Source organism: Garra rufa, chromosome 15 (assembly GCF_049309525.1).
Source record: "Garra rufa chromosome 15, GarRuf1.0, whole genome shotgun sequence".
In the NCBI taxonomy this organism is placed as follows: domain Eukaryota; kingdom Metazoa; phylum Chordata; class Actinopteri; order Cypriniformes; family Cyprinidae; genus Garra; species Garra rufa.
In genome coordinates, this window is record NC_133375.1 from 6,212,865 (window position 1) to 6,240,568 (window position 27,704).

The 27,704-nt window shown below is 40.3% G+C and overlaps 1 protein-coding gene across 1 annotated transcript; it reads left to right on the forward strand.

Moving 5' to 3' along the window:
• opn7d (opsin 7, group member d) lies at positions 1–27,078 on the forward strand. Its single transcript, XM_073819183.1, has 6 exons — positions 1–82; positions 8,961–9,123; positions 12,233–12,360; positions 16,399–16,537; positions 24,595–24,790; positions 25,402–27,078. The coding sequence occupies exons 1-6, from the start codon at positions 1–3 to the stop codon at positions 25,897–25,899; spliced, it is 1,206 nt and encodes a 401-aa protein (XP_073675284.1). The 3' UTR covers positions 25,900–27,078.
• The last annotated feature ends 626 nt before the right edge of the window (positions 27,079–27,704 follow it).

Here is a 27,704-nt window from a genome sequence, read left to right on the forward strand (position 1 = left end):
ATGGCATGCACAAGCAGTGCAGGCAGTCAGCCCCCTCGAGGGCTGAAGCCGCATGCTGTGCACCCATGCAAGCAACGTCTAAGTCTGTCCATAAAGATAAGCAGCAGCACTACAAAGTGTGTGTGTCCTGACTCGTAATGAAGCGAGTGCAAGGAGGCACACACACTTTGTAGTGCTGCTGCTTATCTTTATGGACAGACTTAGACATCACTCTCAAAACAAAAGCTGTGCTAACTTGCACAAAACGGAGAGTGATTGACAACACACAGACACAGAGCGCTTGCTGAAACGACAGAAGCTAGCGCTGGGTTTCACCGTACGTGCTCTTATACTTCCTGGTCGGTGACGTCATGATGCCCGTGACGTCTCACACTCCTGTTGGACTAGTTGCACACATGATTCAGGACGTGCTCACGCATGAGGCGTTCCCAACGTTGCGACGCAGCTCGAGTTACCTGGGAGGGAACCATAAGTAAAAATCGGCGTTGGCGAGTATATGTAACAGAGTCAGTTGCCAGTTGGTGGGTAAAACTTACAATGCAAAATGCAAAAAATAACAATGCAATGTAGCGAAAACAACAGCCAGTTTTTAAAGAGATTCACTGTTTCTGACGTAAGTGAATAAAATAATCTTTTTCTATCATAAGATCATTGTGATTAGCTGTTCTCTCATAAGCGACAAGAGCGAATCAAATAATAGAATACAAACGGCTGATAAGGTCAGAGCAGTGTGATGGCCAGCTTGTTCCTAAGGTTCTAATAACTTTTACCTGAGAAGATATTTATGCTTTATTTCGAAAGATTTACTTTTCCCTTCTTTATAACCCGAGAATGTGGTGACACATACCTGGGGTTACGCTGTCTAAACGGTGCAGTAAAGTATGGTTCGAAAGGTTGCGCGTTCGGCTGTAACGTTACGCATACGCTGAACCACTTTAGACAGCGCACTAATAACGCTTCAATAGACGAAAACACACACGATTATGTCAAAATGCGTGGTTTTGGCGAGTTACCTTATAAACTTAGTCTTAAAAGAGTTATAAAGTTTTAAATGACCATAAAGAGTTAGGAGAAAATCAGATGCTTTTAAAGTGAAATCTGCTGAAGTCTGTCATTGATGGAAATCAAAGAACAAAACTACTGGACTGCTCTAGTCACTTATTAACTTTTTTAGCTTGATTAAAGATTAATCTGCATAGTTTATGCATATACAATTTATAGTCTAGGTGAACATTGTTTTTAAATCACTTAAATTCAATCTTTTTTTATATATTTCAAAGCCTAAAAATTAGAAATAATAGCTTTCAATTATACTGTAATGTTGAATGGCTAAAATTAATAGGTAAAATTGAGGGAAATGCATTTAACAGAGACACCAGTAGCAGGACAAATTAAAAACATTGTAAGTATGTTTAGTCATTGTAGTAGTAATAACTGCCTGTTTTTGCAAAAAAAAAAAAAAGAAAAGAAAAAAAAATTCATGGCCTGTAAAAAAAAAAAATGGCTGGTAAATTTGATTATGCTACTGGCCATTGGCAGGTGTGGCAAAAAGTTAGTTTTAGGCCCTGCCTATATACGTTTTATTAGTTTAGTTATTCATCTGTGTACTTTGGTTAAAAAAATTAGGGTAGGGCGAAAAACTCATTTTCTCCTCCAACTTCAAAATTGTCCAACATTATTGTTTTACCTTTTTCTGTAAAGGGTGTTTGACTTTCTTTGCACTTTCGTTTCATAAACATGTGAACATCCCTTTTCCCCTAATAACCCTTAGCAGAGGACAATGCACCAAAATCATTGTTTTCTACTAGGGTGTTAATATCTTCTTGTTTCTTCACAATGACAAAAACATCATCAGCATATGCAGATAATTTAAAAACTTTCACATCCAGGAAGGCTTATAAGAAAGGCTCTATGACCAGGGAGTATAATGAACAAACTTGTCTGACTCCGCTCTGGGATCTTAAAGGGAGCACTCAAACCTCTGTTGATCGTTAAAATACTCTCAGTGTCACTGTACAAGACTCGAATCATGTTTATAAGACCAAAGCTGAATCCAAAAGGATCTAGCATTTGCCACAAATACTGGTGTTCAACTCAGTCAAAAGCTTTTTCTTGAACTACTGAAATGGAGAGAGAGAGAGAGAGAGAGAGAGAGAGAGAGAGAGAGAGAGAGAGAAAAAAAACACTGATGTCTGGCTGTACAGTATGTAGTGAGAACAGACTGTGCCAACATGAACTGAAACATGGTGCTGGACAGAGTGCATTTTTGTTAGACTTGGCTGTCAGCACGTAAGTGATGTCCTTCTTTGTTTAGCACTATATTCATTCACATAAACCACCGATATGTGCATGTTTTTAATTCATTGAAATATGGTGAATAGAATAACAGAATGTTTTAACAAAAATTCTAAAGTAAAGAAAAGTACATTAGCAATCTGTACTATTTCTAGGTCACTAATCAAATCAAGAATCCAGTTTTTAAGTTTTTAAGCTGCATAATAAAATTATATGCATTAAATTAATTGTCAATGCTGATTACTCTGTGCTTGTTATTTGTATCTGTTTGCATCTATATAAAGGTGACTCATTATCCTGACAGAGATGCAAGCTGTGTCCCCACACCTCAGGCACAGGCTGAAGCATCACTCTTCTATTTAATAACAGCTGAGTTGACATTTATCAGCCTCCAGAAAGTAGGCCGTTTGCACAATTTGGTCATTGACTCCTCCAGTTCTGTATAGATAGTAAGAGGCTTTGCCTTTGTAGTGATATCAGTGTATGGACATCTTTATGTCTTTATTCTGAATAAACTATTCACACACACACATGGCCTGTATAAGTATGTATATGTGTCTGTGTTTCAGGAGGATTTAAGGACAGCAAACAAAGAAAGTGTTTGTGAGCGTATGGTGGGAAAAAAGTGGTTTATCTTTATGAGAGGGAAAAGACGGCTTTCTGGGACACTTGATACTGATTGGACATTCTGTGTTCAAATATTTGGTTTAATAACCATTAAACTGTATTAGCTATTTCCCCAGGCAAACAATTTCCTACATGCTTAAAGTTTTATTCTTTTTCCATTTTGAGTGTTTGAGTAAGCATGTCTCAAGAAGGGGATTTTATAAGAACCTACAAATAAATACTAATAAAACTATATTTTCTTTTTGTTACATGACAGTGACAAATACTGTCCAAAGTTCTTCACAGCAATGCCATAGAAGAACCATTTTTGGTTTCACAAAGAACCATTCAGTCAAAGGTTTTACTCTTTCTTTCTTCTCTTTCTACCATGTCTTTCTTACCTTTTTATAATCTGAAGAACCTTCTTTCACCACAAAGAACCTTTTGTGAAACAGAAAGGTTCTTCAGGTGTTAAAGGTTCTTTATTGAACCATTTAAACAAAAAAAGGTTTTTCTATGGCATCATGAAGCACTTTTATTTTTAAGAGTGTGCTTTTGCAAGACAGTGCTTCTCATATTATTATTTTTTATAATTAGTTGTATCTGGCCCAAAATAAAAATCTACTGACCCTCATGGTTCCCAAAACCTATATGACCATTTCATTTGTGAAGAACAAGGATGAGAGGATGGTGATTCTAGCTGTCAAGCTCCAAAAAGCACATAAAAGAATCATACGCATGATTTGTGTTTGTTATTTTAAATCTTCTGAATGCTTTATGAGAAAATAGACTGTAATTTAACACATTTTCACTCAAAATCTTGACTTTCCTTGTTAAATCTATCATGCATTGCTACATGTAATCTGGAATACATAATCTGTTTCCAAAAATTAAATATGTGTGACCCTGGAAGTAGCACAGGTATATTTGTAGCAATATCCAAAAATACACTGTATGCATCAAAATTATACATTTTTCTTTTATGCCAGTAAAGATCATGTTCCATGAAGATATTTTGTAAATTTCCTACCATAAATATATAAAAATGTAATTTTTAATAAGTAATATGCAATGCTAAGAACTTCATTTAGACAACTTTAAAGACGATTTTCTCAATATTTAGATTTTTTTGCACCCTCAGATTACAGATTTTTAAACAGTTGAATATATTTCGTAGCTGTATATTTTATAGTTGTATATATTTCAAATATTGTCCTGTCCTAACAAATCGTACATCAATTTATTTGTCTTTCATATAATGTATAAATCTCAATTTCCAAAAATTGACCCTTTTGACTGGTTTTGTGGTCCAGGACCACATTGGATCATTAGATTACACTTGAATACTTGATATAAGACTATAGTTACTTTTAATGGATTACATATTATTCACACAATAACAATAAATTATTCATAATTTATTGATTCCCCTTAATTCTTCTTTTACATTAAACTCACAAACTCCATGAACCACAGTTGAAGAAATCTTGACATAAAAGATAATTCTATTTCTTTGTATTTTTATATCACTATGGTACAATGTTATCATATTTAAATCAGTGTGATGAACGTGTTAAATCAAAATGAATCTAAAAGTAATCTGATTATATTACCTGAAATGTGTAATGTAATGGATTATGTTACTAACTGAGCTCCAACTCTTTCAGGTTGGAGGGTCTCCTTGCCATCACCCTGATCTTTAGCTCCCTCCACAGATTCTCAATTGGATTTAAGTCAGTTCTCTGGCTGGGCCACTGCAAAACGTTAATGTTTTTGTCTGATAACCATTTCTTCACCACTTTTGCTGTGTGTTTTGGGTCGTTGTCGTGCTGAAATGTCCACTGGTGCCCAAGGCCATGTTTCTCTGCAGACTGCCTGATGTTGTTTGAATATCTGAGTATCTGAATTTTGATGTATTGCTCCTTTTTCATGGTGCTGTTTACTGTGATTAGGTTCCTTGGTCCACCGGCTGAAAAACACCCCCAAAACATTAGGTTCCCACCACCATGTTTGACAGTGGGGATGGTGTTCTTAGGGTTGAAGGCTTCTCCTTTTTTTACGCCAAATGAAGGCTACATCATTGTGGCCAAACAATTCAATTTTTGTTTCATCTGACCATAAAACAGAAGTCTTCTTCTCCTTGGTCTGTGTCCGTGGAACCCAGCGGTATGCAGTGTCTGTTGGACTGTCTGCCTTGAGATGTTGCCACCAGCAGAGCCCAGATTCATCAGGATGGCCTTGATGGTGATCCTTGGATTCTTTTTTACCTCTCTCACTATCCTCCTGGACAGCACAGGTGTCACTTTTGGCTCCCGACCACGTCCTCTGAGATTTTTTCACAGTGCGGAATGTCTTGTATTTTTTAATAATACTTTGCACTGTAGCCACTGGAACTTCAAAACATTTAGATATGGTCTTATAGCCCTTTCCTGACTTGTGAGCAGCCACAATGCGCAGCCGCAGGTCCTCAGTGAGCTTCTTTGTCTTAGCCATGACTGTCCACAAACAAACAGCAGAGAGCTTCTGTTTTTCACCTGTTGAGTTGATTAAAACAGCTGTTCCCAATGAATCAGGGTAATTAGGATGCTTTAGAACAGCTTGGACTATTTGGAATGGTATAGAACTTTGACAGACAGAACTTTGATAGACTGTGACAGTTTGCAAAATGTATGAATAATTTTGGCCACTTTTTGTTCAAATGTAAATAAAAGCTGAGAAATATATATATATATTTTTTTTCCACATTGATGCTTCTTGTACATTGTCTTATTATCTTTTGGGAGAAGCCTGTGTCATTTCCAGTCTAAAAAAAAAAAAAAAAAAAAAAAAACCTTGCTGGTTGAATAAAAGTAACTTTAAGTCAGAATTTGCCAGGGCTTGACTGTATATGTATTGTAATTTAATTTAAAATCAGCAACAGACTACAACTGGCATTCTGTTACACAAAACACTGTGTGGCACTGGTTAGTTAAAATAAAATGACTTTTCAGAAACAAATGATAAAAATGATTCTCCATTTCAATAGATAAATTAAACTTGGAGAGTTCATTTTTTGTCCATAGATTTCTGCCCATATCCATAAAAATTAATTTTCATTCCTTTTCCCTCCTTTTTGTGTTCCATAAAACAATTGGACTGGACATTTTTCTGTTGACATTAGCTGTGAGCGGGAATCTGGCTCTTTTCGCCGAGAGATGAGCTGCTAATCTCAATTGTAATGGACTCACCAGAAAGCTCACTGAACCACAAAGTCCCCTGATTCAGCCCTGAAAACCCTCGGCTCACTCATGAATACTCAGTTATTGTTCATGTTTTACCACGGCTTTGGCCTAATCCTTTTCCCACTGTTCATCTAAACGTCTTGTCTTGTCTTTTATCTTTTCTGCAGATGGGAAATACCACAGAAACTTCCCATTTTATTTCCAAAATCCCAAAGGAGCACGATGTCTTCATGGGTTCTATATACACAACTTTCTGTGAGTCCACTCACTTACAACTGACACTGCTTTTAAATTATTCATGGACTTTATAGCCTTTATTCAATCAAGAGAGACAGTAAAGTTGAGGGAGAAAGAGGAGATATTGGATGAATATACAGTTGAAGTCAAACGTTTACATACACCTTGCAGAATCTGCAAAATGTGAATTATTTTAGCAAAATAAGAGGGATCATACAAAATGCATGTTATTTTTTTTTAGTACCTCAATAAGATATTTCACATAAAAGATGTTTACATATAGCCAGAGTTGTGGACTCGTGACTTGACTCAGACTCGAGTCCCAAATTTGATGACTTGTGACTTGACTTGACATATTCAAAGAAGACTTGCGACTTGACTTAGACTTTGACGGCAATGACTCGAGACTTGACTTTGACTTGAACCCTGTGACTCTGCAAGTCTTTATGGCCTACCCTCTAAAAAAAGATTTCTGATCAAAATAGATCAAAATATAAATAGATTTTTTTTCACGTCAAACACTCGTATGTAGCCTACATATAAAGTTCATTTTATTCTTCCTGTTTACCAGCCACTCACTTTCATGTCTTTCAAGAAATGGATGAATTCATGATAAATTAATGTCTGTATTACGCATTAGCAAGTTATTAAATATTTGACTCAACTGATTCATTAAAATCACTGAATTCTAAACAAATGAAATAGTGGACGTAAAATAAATTATTAATTCAATTAGGCCGATATTTGTTCACAAACAATGATTAATTACTCAATGAAACACCACTAATTATTATAGCCTATCTTTTATAATTATACCTACTATAGACTATTGACTTTAAATTTACTTTAGTAATTAATACAGAGACACTCATTTGGGCAAACAGCACTAACTTGTTTAGGACTTTAGAAGCTTAAAGTTGAGGACCTGCAACTCGATTAGGACCCCATCTTGACTCAGGACTTGACTAGAGACTTGAATGCAGAGACTCGAGACTTACTTGTGACTTGCAAAACAATGACTTGGTCCCACCTCTGCATATAGCCCACAAGAGAAAATAATAGTTGAAGTTATAAAAATAAAACTGTTAAAAAGTATACACTTTTTGTTTTTGTCAATTTCTTTTTTGAGTTGTCCATGAGTCCCTTGTTTGTCCTGAACAGTTAAACTGCCCGGTGTTCTTCAGAAAAGTCATTCAGGTCCCACAAATCCTTAAGTTTTTCATCATTTTTGTTTATTTGAACCCTTTCCAACAATGACTGCATTATTTTGAGATCCATCTTTTCACACTGAGGACAACTAAGGCGCATATGCAACTATTACAGAAGGTTCAAACACTCACTGATGCTTCAGAAGGAAAAATTATGCATTAAACTTTTTGAATTTGAAGATCAGGGTAAATTTAACTTATTTTGTCTTCTGGGGAACATGTAAGTATCTTTTGTAGCTTCTGAAGGGCAGTACTAAATAATAAAAAAAAGTTTACACCCTCTGGCTCTTAATGTCACAAGGACGGTCTGAGACGAGCGGATCCATTCGCAGCATTTTATTGGAACAGACAAACACACAGGGGCAGGCAGAAATCGTAGTCAAAACACGGGAGGGAGTCCAGGAATCAAACACGGGAAAACAAACACGGGAAGAAACGCTCAGAAATGCAGCCGGGGCAATACAAGACTTCGCAAAGAAGCTGAGTGTGAGAGTGGCTTAAATGCAGTCCTAGAAATGAGGTGCAGGTGTGAGCGGTAATCAGTGCAGTGAGAAACAAGGAGCAGGTGAATGCAGTGATTAGTGCAGTGGCTTGTGGGGAATGAAGTCCATGATGTGTAGTGCAAGAGTTTATGATGACAGGACGACTCAATTCGTGGCACTTAATGGATAATTTCTCCTTTTAGAGAACCTGTGGGACTTGAAGGATTTTTTCAACAGCTGGCAGTTTAACTGTTCAGGACAAACACGAGACTCAATAACAACTATCATTAAACAAAAAAACAAAAAAACAGCTGTGGACTATTCAGGTAACAACACAGTATTAGGAATCAAATGTATGTAAACTTTTGAACAGGGTCATTTTTATAAATTCAACCATTTCTCATATGGACTATACTGTATGTAAACATCTTTTATGTGAAATATCTTATTTAGGTCAGTACTAAATAAAAAAATAACATGCATTCTGTATGATTACTCCTATTTTGGTAGAAAATAATTGCAGATTCTGCAAGATGTATGTAAACTTTTGGGCACACAATCATGTAACATTTTTATTTATGAATTTGGTAGGAGTTTATATTCAGCATTTGATGTTTCAGGATTCAAACTCACAGCCTTGGTGTTACTAAAACAATGCACTGTAAACATTAATGTATCTAGGGATGTTAGATCAAAACTTCAGAGGTCACTGGCAAACAAAGCAAGAGGACATACAGCAGTTTAAAGAGTGACTTCAAATCGTAAAGTGCCAGAATAAATCATAGATGTTTCAGGGCTTGCCAACCTGTCAGAGCAATAACAAAACAGTAAAATAGGGGTCGCATAGTGGAAAAAACAAAGCATGTGTGGTATTGACTATTCACTAAATGCATTTCTTTCTCTTTTTTTAGGTATTCTGTCACTCTTAGGAAATGGCATCCTGCTCCTTGTTGCGTATCGTAAGAGATCATCCCTCAAGCCGGCAGAATTCTTCATCATAAATTTATCTATTAGTGACCTTGGGATGACAGTTACTCTCTTTCCCTTGGCGATTCCATCAGCCTTTGCTCACAAGTAGGCAGATGCTTGGCAGACAAGAAATCTGTGCTAAAATATGCCCACTCCCAGTATCACAGACAGAGTCTAAGGCAGCTTTCATTGACACAGGACCAAAGCTGAGGCAGAACTGCCTAACACTGTGCCACAACATGCAGATATCATTCAGTTGGATATTGCAGTTGAGTACGATCATCTACTAGTAACCAACAGTGCAGCGGTTTGCTTGTCATTATATCATTCTGCAGATGGTTGAGACACAGTGTTAGACTTTGCTGTTTTCATGACGATCAGAATATATTTCTTGTTTTATTTGCTAGTAGTGAATCAACAATGTATGGAAGCCTTTAGAGTAACGCATTACAAATACCACAAGTAATGTAATCAGATTACTTTTTCAAGTAACTAGTAAAGTAATGCATTACTTTTAAACCTCCAGAGATACTTTTTCAATAAAGTAACGCAAGTTACTTTATTTTATCATTTATTCACTGACAGTTCTCCTGTCCTGTGTTGAGATAAGTTGGGAGTGAGGTAACAAGACACTTCACTTTTGGTGTAAAAGGCCTTTTACAGTTGCCAAAAATGTAACTTTTGTTTTGTTTTTTGCTATTAAAAAAAAACAAATAAGCAAGCCCAGCCTATGACAAAAATTAATGCAAAAGTGACGTAATGCATTACTTTCCATAAAAGTAGCTAAGTATTGCAATTAGTTACTTTTTTATGGAGTAACGCAATATTGTAATGCATTACTTTTAAAAGTAACTTTCCCCAACACTGCATAATTGTAAGATAAAGTTTCAAAGTAGTTATATAATAGTTGCATTGTTACAACAAAAATTGTAATTACAAGATATGAGGTTGTAATTGTTAGAAAAAAAAAGTTGAGATATAAAATCACACAAATTGTAAGATAAAAAGTCATAATTACAAGAAATAAAAGTGCAATTAAAGTGGCAATTGTGAGATAATAGTAACAAAAGTAAGGCAAAAAATATATATACTGAGACATAAAATTGCAATTACTCGATAAAAAGTTGCAAATATGAGAAAAAAGCAATTATGAGATACACAGTCACAGCTGTAAGACAAAGTCATATTGTGACACCCTTTGTCAAGCAGATTGTGCCAAAATCTGGCTAAAATCATGTAATCGTGAACCGGGCTTTATGTAATCAGATTACTTTTTTCAAGTAACTAGTAAAGTAACACATTGCTTTTAAATTTACAAGAAAATATCTGAATTGCTTTTTCAAATAAGTAACGCAATTTAGTTTGTTTTCCCTTTTATTCACTGACACCTTTCCTCTTCATTTCACTTAAGGTGGCATAAGATAAGGTTAGGGACAGGTTTGGTGGAATGGGTAGGTTTAAGGGTAGGTTAAGGTGTACAGTGCCTTGCAAAAGTATTCATACCTCTTCATGTCATTCTTTTTTCATGTTTTGTTATGCTGCTGCCTTATGTTAAACTACTTTAAAATTACTTTTCTCCCACATCTACACTTCATACACCATAATGGCAAAGCAATTTTTTATCTGGGACACTTGAAATTTAGCTCAGATGTTACTACACTCTGAGTGAAGTTAATCTGTGGTCAATTAAATTTGACTGGTATGATTTGGAAAGGCACACGTCTCAATAAAAGATCTAACAGTGCATATCAAAAGCAAAAACCAAGCAATGAGGTCAAAAATACTGCCTATAGAGCTAAGAAACAGAACTGCATCAAGCCACAGATCTGAGGAAGAATTCTGTAAAAATTCTGCCGCATTGAAGGTTCACAGAAGCATGTAGTCTCCAGTATCCATAATGGAAGAAGTTTGAAACAACCAGAACTCTACCTAGAGCTGGCCTGCTGGGCAAACTGAGCAATTGATGGAGAAGGGCCTTGTCTAGACTTGTGACCAAGAACCTGATAGTCACTCTAGTTGAGTTCCTTTATCATATGGGAAGATAGGAGAAATCTACAGAAGGACATTTTTACATTTTTCATTTACATTTAGACATTTAGCAGATGCTTTTCACCAAAGACACATGAAAACATACTTGCAATTTACAAAAAAAAAAAGCACCTAAAGAACCCTCAGACTGTGAGAAACAAGATACTCAGGTCTGATGAACCTCAAATTCAAGCATCATGTTTAAAAGAAAACCAGGCGCTGCTCATCACCTGAGAGTATACCATCCCAAAAGTAAAGTGTGGTGGTAGCAGCCTCATTCTGTGAGGCTGTTTTTCAGTGGCAGGGACTGAAGGACTCATCAGAGTAGAAGAAAAGCTCAATGCACCAAAATATTGAGATAGCCTTCATGAAAACCCGGTCCAGAGCATTCAGAACCTCAGACTGGGTAGAACGTTCACCTTCCAACAGGACAATGACCCTAAACACACAGCAAGATTAGCTTATAGACAACTCTGTAAATGTACTTAGGTGGCCCAGCCAGAGCTAAGCTTAAACCCAATTAAATATTTCTGGAGAAACCTGAAAATGTGCATCTGCCCCAATCCAAGCTGACAGAGCTTGAGGGGTATAGAGGTGGGGAGAAAAATGGGAGATAACTGTCAAATGCTGATCTGCAAGGCTTGTCGCATCATACCAAAAAAGACTTGAGGCTGTAAAGATGCTTCAGCTAAGTACGGAGTTAAGGGTATGAATACTTATGAAATGTACTTATTCCAGGTTTTTTATTTTTAATACATTCATGAAGTTGTGACAATCCTGTTTTTGCTTTTACATTATGGTGTATGGAGTGTCGATTGATGTGGGAAAAAGTTATTTAAAACAGTTTGACATGAGGCAGCAACATAAAACATGAATAAAAAGTATAACTATAAATGCAATTACATAATTAATTACAGATTTCTTTATATATAAGTAAGATGTAAAAACATGTACACAAAAAGTGCTTTGTATCAAATGATTAATTTAAATGTAAGTACATAGTAGTTAAGGCCACCTAAAATGTGCTTCTGATGCATTGTTTTCCATGTTATTCCCTTTTAAATGCATATATGCTGTTTCTGTCTCACAGTCTGTAACTCTGTATAATATAAAAATGGCTATAGTGAAAAGACAAAAATCATTGTCCTTTGCTTTCCTTACTTGTCTCTCTCTCTCATTCTCTCAGGTGGTTGTTTGGACAGCTGACATGTTTATGCTATGCTGTATGCGGCGTCCTCTTTGGCTTGACCAGCCTGACAAATCTCACCGCTCTGTCGTCCGTCTGCTGCCTCAAAGTCTGCTTCCCAAACTATGGTATTCTTCCTCACCTTTCACACCACAATACATTTATCTACCTCCCTGGCCCTCCTGCATATCTTAATTAGGAATCGGATGCAGCTGCATGAAATCCTTCTGTCCTGTCGTGATGCACTCTGAAGGGAAATTCATTACCTTATAGCTTTCAGTGTGATTATTGGATAGTCAAGCTTTTAGCTTTCTCTGGATGCCTAATGTTCGTTTGGTTTTGGTCAATACTCCCACGTATGGACAGGAAAGTTGGCCTCATTAGAATTCATTAGTTTAGTCAGTTTCAACTTTTGACTGACTGTTAAAAGGACGAAGGTGTGTGTGGGAGACAGGAGACAAATTAAACAGGGCTGTTTAACAGCATGTGGGTGAGCTTGAGAAAGATATTAAGATGGTACGGAGGACAGCAGGTGAACAGATGGATTCTGTAGGTGGAAGATATGCGAACACATTTGGGATGCAGTTAAAACATTATTTTGGAGGGTTTGTTGCTAGATTGGTGAATCTTTAGCTCTGCACCTGATATATGCCATAATTCTAGAGTAATATAGCAGATTACAGTTTGTTGTGTAAAATGTGTTGGGGGACATGTGCTACTTTTTCATTTTACATGTAAACTTGCACTAGGCAGACATGTTTGACTGTTGCGCTCGCATCTTGCATCTTTTGCAGCATCTAGTACATGACATGTAATTCTAAAAATGCACTTCAAGTAAAAAAAAAAAAAAAAGTTTTAAAAAACCTTGAATTTTCCCCATTTTCAAAGCACAAACACATTCTGTTTGAACCGGCCCTTGAGAGTAACCAAAGAGTGCATATGAATCCCCAATTATCTCAATGGTAGTTGCTCAGCTGACATAATTACGTAGCCTGTGCACAACCATCTATGCTTAAACTCATAAATAACGGTCTATTCAATCAAATGTAAACAGTGTAAGTTTGTAATTTCTAATCAAATTTATGAAGATTTGCGTATATACAGTATCTCACAAAAGTGATTTTAGTATATCTTCTCAAGGCACAAAACTATATGAAACTTGGATATATTTTAGAGTAGTCAATGTGCAGCTTGTATATCAGTATTTACTGTCCTCTGAAAATAACTCACCATACAGCTATTATTGTCAAAATAGCTAGTCTCGCATAGCCAGACCTTCAGACTGACGGCTGAAGGTCTGGTATTCATGGCAGCTTTCATTGGCCAAGGCCCGCCCATAAGGCCGTTCAGCAGACAAGTCAAACAACCAATCACAGTTTGTTTCGTTCAGCGTCACGTTTCGGGGCGTAGAAATGCCCCCACAACAACAGACTGGCATACAACAAGTCAGTCATTGAAATAACCAGCATTGAAAGTTAACGAAGAAGAGGGAGAACAAGCAGTAAGTCAGTAATTTGTTCGCGAACGTCGCAAATGTGTATAACAGCAACGGTGTCTGCATAAGCACCTTTTAGCAAAACGCGAGTAAATCAGTCTGCGCTTTGTTTCCCGGCGGACCGAAAATAAACGCGACACTCGCGTGTTCCGGAAATCCGATCAAATTCAACAAATCAGATTACGACTTCGACATTCCTGAAGTGTTTCCAGTTAATTGAACCATATGCATCAGACGTTTAGCCAACGTTCTGTGGGCGTGACGTCTGAGGCTGAGACTACAAAATAGCTGACAACAAAAGTGAGTACACTCTAAGTGATTACGGCAGTATGTTTTTTAACCATGCAAAGCCACTTCCTATTCATCATGTTTATGTTTTTGTCTGCTTGACAGGACCATAAAAAGTTGTGTATCGTGTATTAGAGCAGTTAAAATTAAGTGATTTAAGTTCAATTCTCTTATGCTGACCACTGGATGTTCAACATGGCATCTCATGGCAAAGAACTCTCGGAGGATTTGAGAATTAGAATTGTTGCTCTCCACAAAGATGGCCAAGGCTATTAGAGGTTTATTAACACCCTGAAACTGAGTTACACTACAGTGGTCAGGGGCATACAGAGGTTTTCCAAGATGGGTTCCATTCGGAACAGGCCTTGCAAGAGTCGATCAACAAAGTTGAGCACTCATTCTGTGCGTCAGGTGCAGAACCTGGCTGCCAGCATTGCTTTAAGGGTTGCAGAAGTAGAAGGTCAGCTTGTCAGTGCTCAGACCATACACTGCACACTGCAAGTCGGTTTGCATAGGCGTCGTCTCAGAAGGAAGCCTCTTCTGAAGTTGGCTTGCAAGAAAGCCCGCAAACAGTTTGCTGAAGACAATCTGTCCAAAAGCATGAATTACTGGAAACACGTCCTGTGGTCTGATGAGACTATAAGATAAACTTCTTTGGCTCAGATGGTGTCCAGCATGTGTGGCGATGCCCTGGTGAGTACCAAGAAAATTGTCTAAAACTACAGTCAATCATGGTGGTGGTAGCATCATGGTCTGGGGCTGCATAAGTGCTGCTGGTACTGGGAAGCTGCAGTTCATTGAGGGAAACATGGATTCCATTATGTACTGTACATTGTGAAGCAGAACATGATGCCTTCCCTTCAGAAAGTTTCAGTTCAGTTTTCCAACATGATAATGATTCCAAACACACCACCAAGATGAAAACCGCCTGGCTAAGGAAGCTGAAGCTGATGGGGTGGCCAAGTATGTTTCCAGACCTGAACCCTATCAAGCACCTGTGGGGCATCCTCAAGCATAAGGTGGAGAAGCACCATGTGTCTAACACCAGCAGCTCTGTGAGGAGTGGAAGAGGATCCCAGCAACAACCTTTGCAGCTCTGGTCAATTCCCTGTCCAGGATTAAGGAAGTGCCAGCTAACAATGCTGTAACACATTATATTTCCAACAATGACTGTATGAGATCCATCTTTTCACACTGAGGACAACTGAGGTACTCATATGCAACTATAACAGAAGGTTCAAATTCTCACTGATGCTTGAAAAGAAAAAACAATGCATTAAGAGCCAGTGATGTAAACTTTTGAACAGAATGAACGTGTACATTTTTTTAATTTGGCCTAAATACTGTATCTCTTTTTTTTTCATTTGGTACTACCCTTTAGAAGCTACAGAAGATACTTACATGTTTCCCAGAAGACATAATTTAAATTTATCCTTATCTTCAAATTCAAAAAGTTTTTACCCCCTGGATTTAAACTCAGCTGTGCATCATTCTGGTAACAACACAGTATTAAGAATCAAGTGTATGTAAACTTTTGAACAGAGTCATTTTAATAAATTCAACTCTTATTTTCTCATGTGGACTATATGACACCTATAATATCATAAATCATATCTTATTTAGGTCGGTAGTAAATAAAAAATAACATGCATTTTGCATGATCCCTCAGGCTCAGACTTAGCAGATCCTGCAAGGTACATGTAAACTTTTGACCTCACCTGTATATCTTTATTTAAGATTTATATTTAAAAGACGTCAAAAGGATAGTTCACCCCCCCCCCCAAAAAAAAAATATTAATGATAGTCATTAATTATTCACCCTCATGTCATTCCAAATGCTTAAGACCTTCAGAGTAGAGTAGTAAGAGTTCATCTTTAGAACACAAATGAAGATATTTTGAATAAAACAGTTGGACCCATTTGGCAAGCACAACCCTTATATAGTGCAGCAGTGATGATCAGGATGATGGAACCAGAAGCGCTAAAATGCTAACTCACTTATGGGTTCTTGAACTAAAAAATATGTCACCCTTACAGCACCATATGGTCTCCTTTCAAAAAAAGAGAAAGGATGAAGAATTCATTTATGTACTTCTGAGAAATTTCAAGAAAAAGAATGACGTTTCATCAATAACTCATCTTAACCACAGCATAGCTTTCTTGGTACAGTAACTATCCTTCAAAAGTGCATGTGGGAATTGAATGGATTAACTAAGTGGTGTGCTTCTAAAAGGAAAAAAGTTTTGGTTTTCAAATGTATTTTCAGTTTTCATTTTATGTTTCTAATCAATAGCTTATATGTAATATTCTCTAACACAGCATAAAACATCTAAGAGTTATCAATACTTTGTGCTAAATAAATTATTTTTCTTTCCTTTAATAGGTAACAAATTCTCCTACTCTCATGCCTGTCTAATGATAGTGGGGGTGTGGTGCTATGCCATGGTGTTTGCTGTGGGTCCCTTGGCAAATTGGGGTCACTATGGCCCTGAACCCTACGGGACAGCATGCTGCATAGACTGGTAAGTGTCTGGGAGAATGTTAATGGAAGCACTGAAAGGTTCTCGGAAAAACAGACACAGCAAGCCAAAAAGTCAGCCTAAAGGTGATGTGTGTAATTTATATACTATTAACAGCACCGCCGCTTGCTGCCACAATGCTAGGGGTTTCTGCGTGATTGTCTGGGCATTGCAGTTGTTGAGGTGCTCTATGTGTTTTGTGTGTGTGTGAGTTCTGGGTAGTTGTTTACTGACCCAAGTCAAAAGAGCCTGTCTAGAGACTGATATTCTGGTCTCTATATGGCTTGGGTCCCCCCATAAGTACATTTGATTTTTTTTTTTTTTTTATAATCTAACAAGGACAAATTGTAAATGTGATCACTTTGATAGCTTTATAGTGTCACAGAGCTACATTGTCCTTTTTACTCTTTGGAAAGTCAACCTACAAATGGCTTATTTATAGTTGCACAATGAACTGGGATAGGAGACAGTATTTTATCATCAAAAATGACACACTTTTTAAAGTAATCTAATGCACTGAACGTTCTATTGAGATCACATGGAGCAGTCTCTAACAAAATTACTCCATTCTTTTTATGGTTTTATTTTTTGATATTGTTGCCTTTGTTTATAGGATAGTAGATTGTAGACATGAAAATTAGGCTGTGGCTCATTTGTCCCCAGTAATTCTCTGTCTCGGTCAGTTGGCCCAGTGACACCAACAAGCTTGACATTTAAACAAGGCCAATGGACATGGCAATCTACTTCAACAACTTCTCAAAACATTCACGCAGTGTGGTATAGTGCCAGAGGTTTTGTGTTTTACACTTGGGCCATGGAATATGCTCCTTATTTAGGGTTTGAACCTTTTTATAAGGAAAGGATCTGCTAACCCAGGGGTGTCCAAACTCAGTCCTGGAGGGCCGGTGTCCTGCAGAGTTCAGCTTCAACCCCAATTAAACACACCTGAACCAGCTAATCACGCTCTTACTAGATATTTTCTTTCTACTGAGCGATGAGAGGGTCTGTATTTCTTACTATTGGAGAAAGTTTAATTGTTAGCTTGGATTATGTGTGCTTTGAGAACCATCACATTACAGCCTTAATTTCATTGAATTTTAGTTCAGAGTTGTGTGACACCCAATCACAGTTTACGGATAATATAGGAATGAATGGGAAGTGCCGTAATCTGAATCCCACCTGTCGCAAAATCAGTGACTTCTCGTATGAAACAGCATATTTTCAGTGTAAACTCTGAAAATAGTTCAATCCAAAAGTATTCTTTCACGAGTTCCCTCTTACGGATAATAAACTGAGCGAAAGGTTGTGCGTATTTGGCGTGCTGTCCGGGAGAGGGCCTCGAGCTCAGTAGCCATTCCCGAGCCCGGGGCTCTCCCCCGCCCAGGGGGAGGGGTCCGAGCTCAGCACTGGCCCGAACCCTATAAGCGCTCCCCCCTTAAGGGCAGAAGGTGAGGAGACGGGGTGAAGGAGGGGCGTTAACAAGACAAGAGATGATGAAGGTAGGAATGTTGTGATATTTATAGGGATTTTTCTGGGTTGATTGGATATGGAGAGTAATTGCTGAGGGTGAATCGGCCGTGTTAATTATCTGTGCGAGCTCCTCCCGAAATTTGTTAATAAAACATCACTTCACGAGTTCCCTCTTACGGATAATAAACTGAGCGAAAGGTTGTGCGTATTTGGCGTGCTGTCCGGGAGAGGGTCCGAGCTCAGCACTGGCCCGAACCCTATAAGCGCTCCCCAAAGGGCTAGTAATTAATCGCAGGACAGCAGCCAAATAGCCCCCCAAAAAGCCTGGACTTAAGGGATGCTGGACGTTCGTAGTGGGTGTTGATGCATGGATGGAGATAAGGGAGGAGCTCCTGCGAGCGCTGTTGGGGAAAAAATAGGAAAAAACTCCTATGGAGGAGGGGACTGCTGCGGCAGTGGGGAACTATAAAAGGAGGATGAGGCTCCTGCCGGAGCTGAAGCTGCTGCTGAAATGCGGGGAAGAAGGCTAAAGGCTTCTGCGGCAATGGCCTCTACTGCGGCAGAGAAAGGTTGTAAATAGAGGCTCCGGCAGGAGCTGGCACTGCGGTGCGGGGAAGAGGGCCAGGGGCTTCTGCGGAAGCGGGCTATGCTGCGGCAGAAAAAGGTTGTAAATAGAGGCTCCGGCGGGAGCTGGCACTGCGGTGCGGGGAAGAGGGCTAGGGGCTTCTGCAGAAGCGGGCTCTGCTGCGGCAGAGAAAGGTTGTAAATATAGGCTCCAGCGGGAGTGAACACTGCTGCTGCAGTGCGGAGAAAAAGGGGGCTAGGGGCTCCTGCGGGAGCTGGCACTGCGGTGCGGGGAAGGGGGCTAGAGGCTTCTGCGGAAGCGGGCTCTGCTGCGGCAGAGAAAGGTTATAAATAGAGGCTCCGGCGGAGGCGAACGCTGCTGCTGCAGTGTGGGAAGAATGTTAGGGGCTCCTGAGGGAGCTGGCACTGCGGTGCGGGGTACGAAGGAAAGTTTAGAGGATCGAACTGGAGGGGAATACTGTGGGATGGCTGACGAGGGGCTGTGTAAATAGTGCGGGTGGATGGGGAATGGACTGAGATAATTGCTTTTAATGAAATAGGAAATGGCTTCATTGCCTAATACTGCTAGGTCGGAAATGGTTGGGTGGATGGCTGGGTTGAAGCTAGATGTGATGGCGAGCTCAGAGCATCTGAGGAAGCCGAAAAAAGCCAGGATAAACATAGCGTCTAGCGTACGGGTGGTGTGGATGGATTGGTAACCTTTGCGGAGGGTGGAAATGCACTTTGATAGTATTTTCAGCGTTACTGTATAGGTTGGCGGGTGTCTGGGCGGGTGGGGTGGGTTTTTTGTATACCTTTAATGAGTAGGGCTGTCTGGGAATTGGTAATTTGGGTCGAAGGTGAGCCGTATAGAAGTTTATGGAAAAATTGGATCCCGCTAAGGTATCCTTTAATGGAGCTGACTTGGAGGTTTTTGATGGCGTTAAGATAGGAGATGAAGGAGGTGATAGCTAGCAAGGAGAAGTCGGGAAACGATAGCTTGTAAGCCGCGTGAAATGTTTTGAAACATTTCCATGCGGTTCATGGGAATATCAGCTCTGAATAGGGAGGTACTGGGGTCGGGAGTGGGTCCGCCTCCGGCGCCAAGGATCTGAATTTCTGGAAGGAAAAACGAGAAAGAGAGTCAGCTATTTGATTTTTTGACCCAGGAATGTGTTTTGCAGTGATAATGAATTGGTCACAAGCCGAAATCCAAATTAGGCGTCTTAACAAAGGCATTAGGGTAGGAGAATGGGAGCGGCCTTTGTTGACGCATTGCACAGTAGCTTCGTTGTCACAATGGACAAGGATGCTAGTGGCAGACCATTCTTTACCCCATAGAAAGGCTGCAACGACTAGAGGATATAGCTCAAATAGCGCTGAGGATGATAGCTGGAGCGGCAAGTCAGCCAGCTGGGGGGGCCATGTGGATGCGAACCAGCGGCCTTGGAAGAAACCACCAAAACCGATGGAGGGGGCGGCATCTGTAAACAGTTGGATATCGATCGGGGAAGAAATCAGGTTATTATAGAAGAAGGATAATCCGTTCCATTGTTTGAGGAAGGATATCCATAGACTGAGCTCGTTGTGGCATGGGTCAGTTAGGAATATTTGGTCCTCTAGGGCGTGGGCGGAAGATGCGAGTGAAAGCAGGTGGGAGATGAAGGGGCGGCCTTACGGGATGATGCGCATTGCAAAATTTAAATGGCCTAAAACGGACAGAAGCTCGCGCTTGGAGCAGCCTGGATTGGCTAGGAGAGAGGAAGTAACCAGTATGGTTCTATCGATTTTTTCTTTGGGTAGAGAGGCCTGAAATTTTTGGGAATCCAAGTTGATGCCCAAAAATTCGATAGAAGTGCTAGGGCCTAAGGTTTTGTCTTGGGCGAGGGGAATCCCAAGCTCTGAGAAAACCTTTTGGGTGGTCAAAAGATGTGCAGCTGGGACGGAGTCGGGGGGTGAGATTATCAAAAAGTCGTCTAGGAGATGAACTAAAAACGGTATGTCATGATTGTTGGAGAGGATCCAGCAAATTGCCTCTGACAGCATGTCAAAAATTTTGGGGCTGCTTCTGCAGCCGAAGGTGAGGCGGACGGCAAAGTAATATTTATTCTGCCAGCGGATGCCGAATAGGTGCCAAAAATCTGGGTGGATGGGCATGACTTTAAAGGCGGAGGTGATGTCGACTTTGGCCAGCCAAGCACCGCGACCTGCTTTTTTAATCAGGGTAATGGCTTGGTCGATGTCGTGGTAAGAGAAAATTCGTCGAGCGGGATGAGGCTGTTAATGCTCGGAAACTGGGAATTATGTGGGGACGACAGATCGATTATTAACCGTTTCTTACCTGAAAATTTCCTGGTAGCTATGCCGATGGGGCTGACCCGAAAAACACTGAAGGGAGGAATGGAGAAAGGACCATTCATGAAGTTCGCTTCTAATTCTTTTTTAATTAGGAGGTCGACTGCTTCGGGTCCGGCAAAAGCCGACTGAAGATTGGGACAGATAAAGCTTTCGGAAGGGAGACTTTCGACGCCGGGGTGAAAGCCGTGTGAGAGACCTGTTAGAATATAATCTGTAAACTGAGAATCAGGATGATGAAGCAATTCTTCAGACAGACGAGAAACATTTACAGGAGTAGATAAATATTGTTTGGAATTTTTATTTGCAGCTTTTTGCACAGGACAAACCAGGCGAGCATGGGCACCGCCACAAAAATTGCAGACGTGCATGAACCGGCAGCGTTGCCTTGTGCACCTGCCGTTGTTGAAGCTGGCGCATACCTGGTTGTCGGCAGACGGAGGGCGGCGGCGAAATGAGGGAGTGGGCGTGGCGGGGTTGTCCACAAGCCGCGGGACGTAGCTGGTGGATTTAGGCTGGGAAGGTTCGGGGCAGGGGGGGATGGATGGATTGACGAAAGGGCAAATGACAGTGGAGTGATTAAATGAACGAAAGACTGCGCAAGAAATATTGCGACAGCCTAAAAATACCCTGCTGTGTAATTCCATATCTGGAGCCCCCCAGTAAGGACACTGGTTCCACTGAGTGATCCGAATAGCACACTTGGCAGCAAAAAGCTTGTGATACGTGTAAAAATGAGATCCCCCGTATGATAATGCGAGCTCAGCGATTATAGTGAGATAATCGCTGAGCTCGCGTCTTCTGTGTGGGAAGACGGCGCAAATCACTTCTAAATAGCGGGTGAATGCAATGGTGAATTCGGCAAACGATAAAATGCGTGACGGATTGTTGCTTGAATTTTTTAAGGTGACTGAAAAATCGCCGCAATTGATTTGGCGATCGGAAGGGGGCGGGGGCTGGCAGCCTCGGTGACCGGGGCACAGCCTAGACTCGCTGACGGTCTGCTGGCGCGCCCTGGCCGGGAACCCGTCCCTGCGGCGCTGGCGGATTGATCTGGCCGATCGTAGGGAGTAGAGCGGCGCCCGCTCGTTCTGTCCGCCTTGGATGGAGGGGTAAGGCTGGAGGATTCGCCCAGTTGGAGCGAAGCGTGCAGATTGAGGAGGTCCGCTTTGGTAGCTCGGCGCGGGAAGATGACGCCGGCGCTAGTGAGTACTTGCCGCAGTCCCGCCACGGTCCATTTCCCTGTGGCTGGGGCGGAAGAGAGGGCTGAGGTGTAGGAAGACGCCGGGGAAGGTGGAGGATGCCTGGAGGGTGCCGGTGATGGCGTGGATTGGCGTCGACGGGTATGAGCGGCAGCGGCGGCGCGGGAAGGCCTGCGGCCCCGTGGTGCAGCCGCGGGCTCAGTTGGAGGAGCCTGCGGGGCGGTGGTGGCCTGAGTTGCAGGAACTGGTGCCTCTTCGAAGGCGTTCTCCTCTGGATGGAGGTCGATCTCGGACATGTCCGCGGTGGTTGGATGGGCCATAGCGTTTAACAAGACAAGAGATGATGAAGGTAGGAATGTTGTGATATTTATAGGGATTTTTCTGGGTTGATTGGATATGGAGAGTAATTGCTGAGGGTGAATCGGCCGTGTTAATTATCTGTGCGAGCTCCTCCCGAAATTTGTTAATAAAACATCACTTAGTGTAAAACATGTAGAAAATTATTCGATAGGCGGTCAGTTCATTAAATGATTAATGTTTCCTCTAATAAGCTGTTTATTCAGTGTTGTCTCTCTTCCATTGACCTCCATTTCAAGAAAACAGGCTCTGGTTCTCCTTTCCCAAACCAGAAGTGTTAGCTTTAGCCATTATGTTTTTTTTTGGCTAAAGGTAGCAGGTTTGGCTTCTATTGGCTTTGGCCGTTTCTCAATATGCATTCTTATGCGATCTTGCGTCCTTGTGTTCTCGCTCTACTTCATCATTAACCATCAAAGTTCAATTCCAATACTTAAGAACGCAAGTACAGAGGACACATGAAAATGCCTGGATGTGTTCTTGATATTGAGGATGCATCGAATGCAGACTTGAGAGAATTGAACCGGGTGGACAATGTACAAAAGCCTGTAAGCTTTTTTGTTCTTTCAAGGAAGCCTGGCAAGACCGGTCTCCACGAGAACACAAGTCCGATCTTTGCGTTCTTGGATCTGAGAAACAGCCTTTGACTAGACGTACTAGAAACTTCCAGGCAGGTGTGTTGAGCTAAACTCTGCAGGACACCGGCCCTTCAGGACTGAGTTTGGACACCCCTGCACTAAGCTGACGCCCCAGGCTTAGAACAGGGGTAGGAAGGGTTGGCACTAGAAAGCCGCAGTCCTGCAGAGTTCAGCTCCAACCCTAATCAAATACACCTGAACAAGCTAATCAATGTCTCCAGGATTACTAGGGCTATAAGAAAGTGAGGGTTTTCAGAGTTGGAGCTGAACTCTGCAGGACTGCAGCTCTCTCAGACTGAATGTACCTACCCCTGGCTTAAAACATTCACAATCCCTGGCTTGTCTCAGTGCCTTATCTATTAGGCCACTGGGTCTGGGGCTCATGTGCCTCCAGTAATTCTCAGCCTTGGACAGGTGGGTCAATGACATTTGAATGGAATTTGAAATGCAAACATATTGATCTAGATCAATGTCTACTTCAACAGCTCCTCAGAACATTCATGCAGCATTGTTATAGTTTCAGGACTAAGAGGGTTTGTGTTTTATGACTGGACTGTGGAAAAGATATCCACTGGAATGAGGCCCAAAATCCGTAAGTGATTTAATAACAAAGTCACAAAGTCAGCAGGTTTCTGAATAAAGAGGGCTAAATCTAATACATTCCGAGAAATATATCCCAAGGACTGGAGTTGAGAAATACTTAACTAGAATAATGTCTACTTTAACCACTTCTCAAACATTGGTGCAGTATTCCAATAGTCCCAGAACTAAGAGCCTTTGTGTTTCACACCTGGACGATGGAATTTAGACTGTAACAGACAATGGTTTTGGTCCATCAACCTCTAGATTATGGGCCCAGCACTCTCCCACTGTGCCATTCTGCTTGTCTTAGGACAGGGGTGTTCAAACCCGGTCCTGAAGGTCCAGTGTTATGCAGAGTTCATCTCCAACTTGCCTCAACACACCTGTCTGGAAGTTTCTAGTATGCCTAAGTCCTTGATTAGCTGCTTCAGGTGTGTTTAATTAGGGATGGAGCTAAACTCTGCAGAACACCAGCCCTCTAGGACCAAGTTTGGACACCCCTGCCTTAGAGCAATAGTAAGTGCTCCTTTTTATATATAAGATTTGACTAGACAATGACCAATTTGGCATAGCACTGTGACAATTTTGATTTAAGTAAGACCTGAGTGTTTACATAAGTGAAGATAGTCTTAGAAGAAGATGGTTTTGATTCATCAACCTTTGGGTTATGCTCTTTAACCACAGTGACACCAGTGACACCAACAATTTGGGCATGTGAACAAGGGCATATTAGGGTCACCATAATGGAAAGAAAGGTTGGGATGATTCAGGCAATGGTTAGACAATCAGCAAGCAGTGATTTTAGCTCAAGGAAAAAACAGAGGCCCCTGAAACTTTAGCGGTGAACTTGATTGCCATCACCATTGATATGTCCTGTTTTCTTTTTGTCTTCCAGGTATGCACCAGGCTACGACGCTCTGTCCATGTCCTACATAATATGTCTCTTCCTCTTCTGCTATGCCGTACCTCTTGCCATCATTCTCCTCTCCTACATATTGATCCTCATCACTGTACGAGGGTCACGACAAGCAGTGCAGCAACATGTGTCACCACAGACCAAGACAACAAATGCACATATCCTTATTGTGAAGGTAAGGTGCAAAAAATCAGTGCTTAAGGTGGACTAGGTGCAATGATATGCATTAAAATCATTAAGTCATTTAAAAGATTTGTTTTTAGACTTGGCTCCAGGAAACTTAAGGTTCTTGCAGGAGGGTTGGAGAGGTGGAGAGGGCAATACATAAAATTCATTGTCATTCTGATACTGCACAATGACTTGTAGACAACCCTGTGTAATTTGTTCTTCCTCTTCTTCTTTAAAATCACTTACTGTGTGGCTAAATTAATCTAAAATTGTGTACGTAAGTACACAAACCTACATTAAGTTAACAGAGTAAAAGTTGAACAGGGAGTCCAAGCTGGTGTGATTAAATGGAAACAGGAACTAATTTGAATATTAATAGATTTGTATATACTAAATGAGATAAGAGTTATTTCCAAACCATTTTAAGGAAGAAGACATCATTTTGATTTTTTGACATTTAATTTTGACTGTTTGAGTTTTAAGGGATAAAATTAATGACTGAATGGGGACTACTGTTGGAAAGTACTGTTTCCACTAAAAATAAAGAATGACCCATTTTCTTCTTTTCTCCAGAAAGTGAGGAAATGTTCTCACGAGTTATTTCTGTTTCTCTCATAGCTCTCAGTGGCGGTGTGCATTGGTTTTCTGACTGCCTGGAGCCCTTATGCTGTTGTGGCAATGTGGGCGGCATTTGTGGAACCCAGTACGGTTCCCCCTATAGCCTTTGCATTAGCAGCTATCTTTGCAAAATCCTCCACCATCTACAACCCTGTGGTGTACCTAGTATTCAAGCCCAACTTTCGTAAATCTCTGAGCAGGGACACCGCTCAGATTCGCAAACGAATATGCTCCAGCCCGTGTAAAGGTAGTCCTGTGCCTGGTGAGAAAGATCTTCAACGGCAAACATCTCTACGCTACAACAAGGATGCTAGCAACTCCTCTAGACTCTCCAATGGCCTGGCGGACAGCCATGGGGCTTGTCTTCATTGCACAGAGGCGGATCCTTATTGTCAACAGACCCCGCCTCAAAAGACTGCCCGTGTACTGATCGGTACATCCTACAGCGAGGTTACTGTGAGTCAGCTGCCGGAGAAGATGCAAGCTGACCTTCTGTGAAGGCCCTACAGGCTCTCCTCATGCCAGGACAAACGTGAGGAATAGATGGATGGGCGGACTCAAAATGAAACTTCTGGCCACTAGAGATAAGCTTGATGTGTCAGAGACAAGCTGTGGTCCCTTCTGATCCCGATGTCACATATTAGAAGCTGCAAAACAATTGACCCTGCACTAAGTCCCACCTTAAATAGTTTCTTGACCAATCCTACTATAGCAACTGTTGCTTTGGAGTTTTCTCAACTTAAGTAATTAGTTGTACCAACTAATTTTTGAAAAGTAAAAAAAAACCTTCTTCAGCAAATACATCTAACACAGCATTAAAGGGGTCATATGATGTTGCTAAAAAGAACATTATTTTGTGTATTTGGTGTATGTGTTTATGTGGTTTGAGGTAAAAAAAAAAAAAACAAAAAAAAAACATTATTTTCCACATACTGTACATTATTATTTCTCCTCTCTGCCCTGCCTTTCTGAAATGCATTGATTTTTACAAAGCTCATCATTCTGAAAAGAGCGAAAAATGAAATGAAAATGACAAACAAGCACTACTCTACACTGCTCAAAACTCACCTTTGAATAGCCAGCAAATTCTTTAAATATGAAAACGTACTTATAGACTGAGTCAGAAGTGCCAGACTGTACTTGCAAAGTTGGAATTTCCCCACTTTATAGTGTGCACAGTGGCATTGTAGGCTACTCTCCAAGGTTCAGGAAATAGTCCTCCGTAAAAAAGCGTTGCACACACTCGAATATTTGCGTTGTATTTTTATGCGGAATAGTGTAAATATAATTTAACCACTGATTTCTGGTTTTGTACTCATTTGGAAGGCCGAACAAAGTACTTTTGCAACAAAAAAAAACATGCGTCTCCTACAACAATAGCACAGTGAGAATAAAAGTTGTGCCTTTTTTCTTGGCGTATACATTTGAGTCTTAACTTTTATAAAGAATATCTCTTTGGGTTCGAGACTTTAATCTTTGGAACTTTACAGAGCTTATACATGCACGAACAGCTTGTAACACTCCAAAGACAAAGGAAAACATGAAATCGCATCATATGACCCCTTTAAGAATTTGTTGAATGCTAAATAAATGGTTGAATTAACTATCAGTCTAACTTTAAATTATAATAACATGCATTTTTTTATGTGATTGTGAACAATTCATCCATGCATGTTTCATTTTCTAAAAAAGTCTTTTGACCTTGTCATTTGAATTAAAATGTCTCAATTGATGAAAATGCTTCAATCTTCTGGTGAAACGACAGACTGTGCTGGACTTCACCAATCATTTTATTCACTTAAACCCTGACCCATTCATACAATCGAAGGCTAAACAACCATACAACAACAGATGGACAAAATGCTTGAATGTACGTCACAACACAGAGAAAAAAAAAAAAAAAACATTGTGACTTTAAGAAAAACGTTTTTTACAACTCTCTAGCCCTGAAAGTTAATCAACTTAAAATTGTTTAGCAGTTGATCAAATGGATATATTCAAAGAATAGGACAAACCCTTATCAAACACTTATCACAGTAATGGTGACTTAAAATGTAAAACACCAAAAACACTAAAAACATTATCAGCATATAATTCTAAATATCAATCAGTGTAAACATCGCTGTAATTCCCAATGTTTTGATCAAACACATACAATTAAATGATCCAAGTGCAAGGGATTATGGGTATTCCTCCAACACCCATAATGGTTATTTAAGGGACATGTTCAGTAATGCGGCTATGTGAGGTCCAAATTGTTTAACCTGTATAGCTTTACATAAGCAAACTCAAATGAATTAATG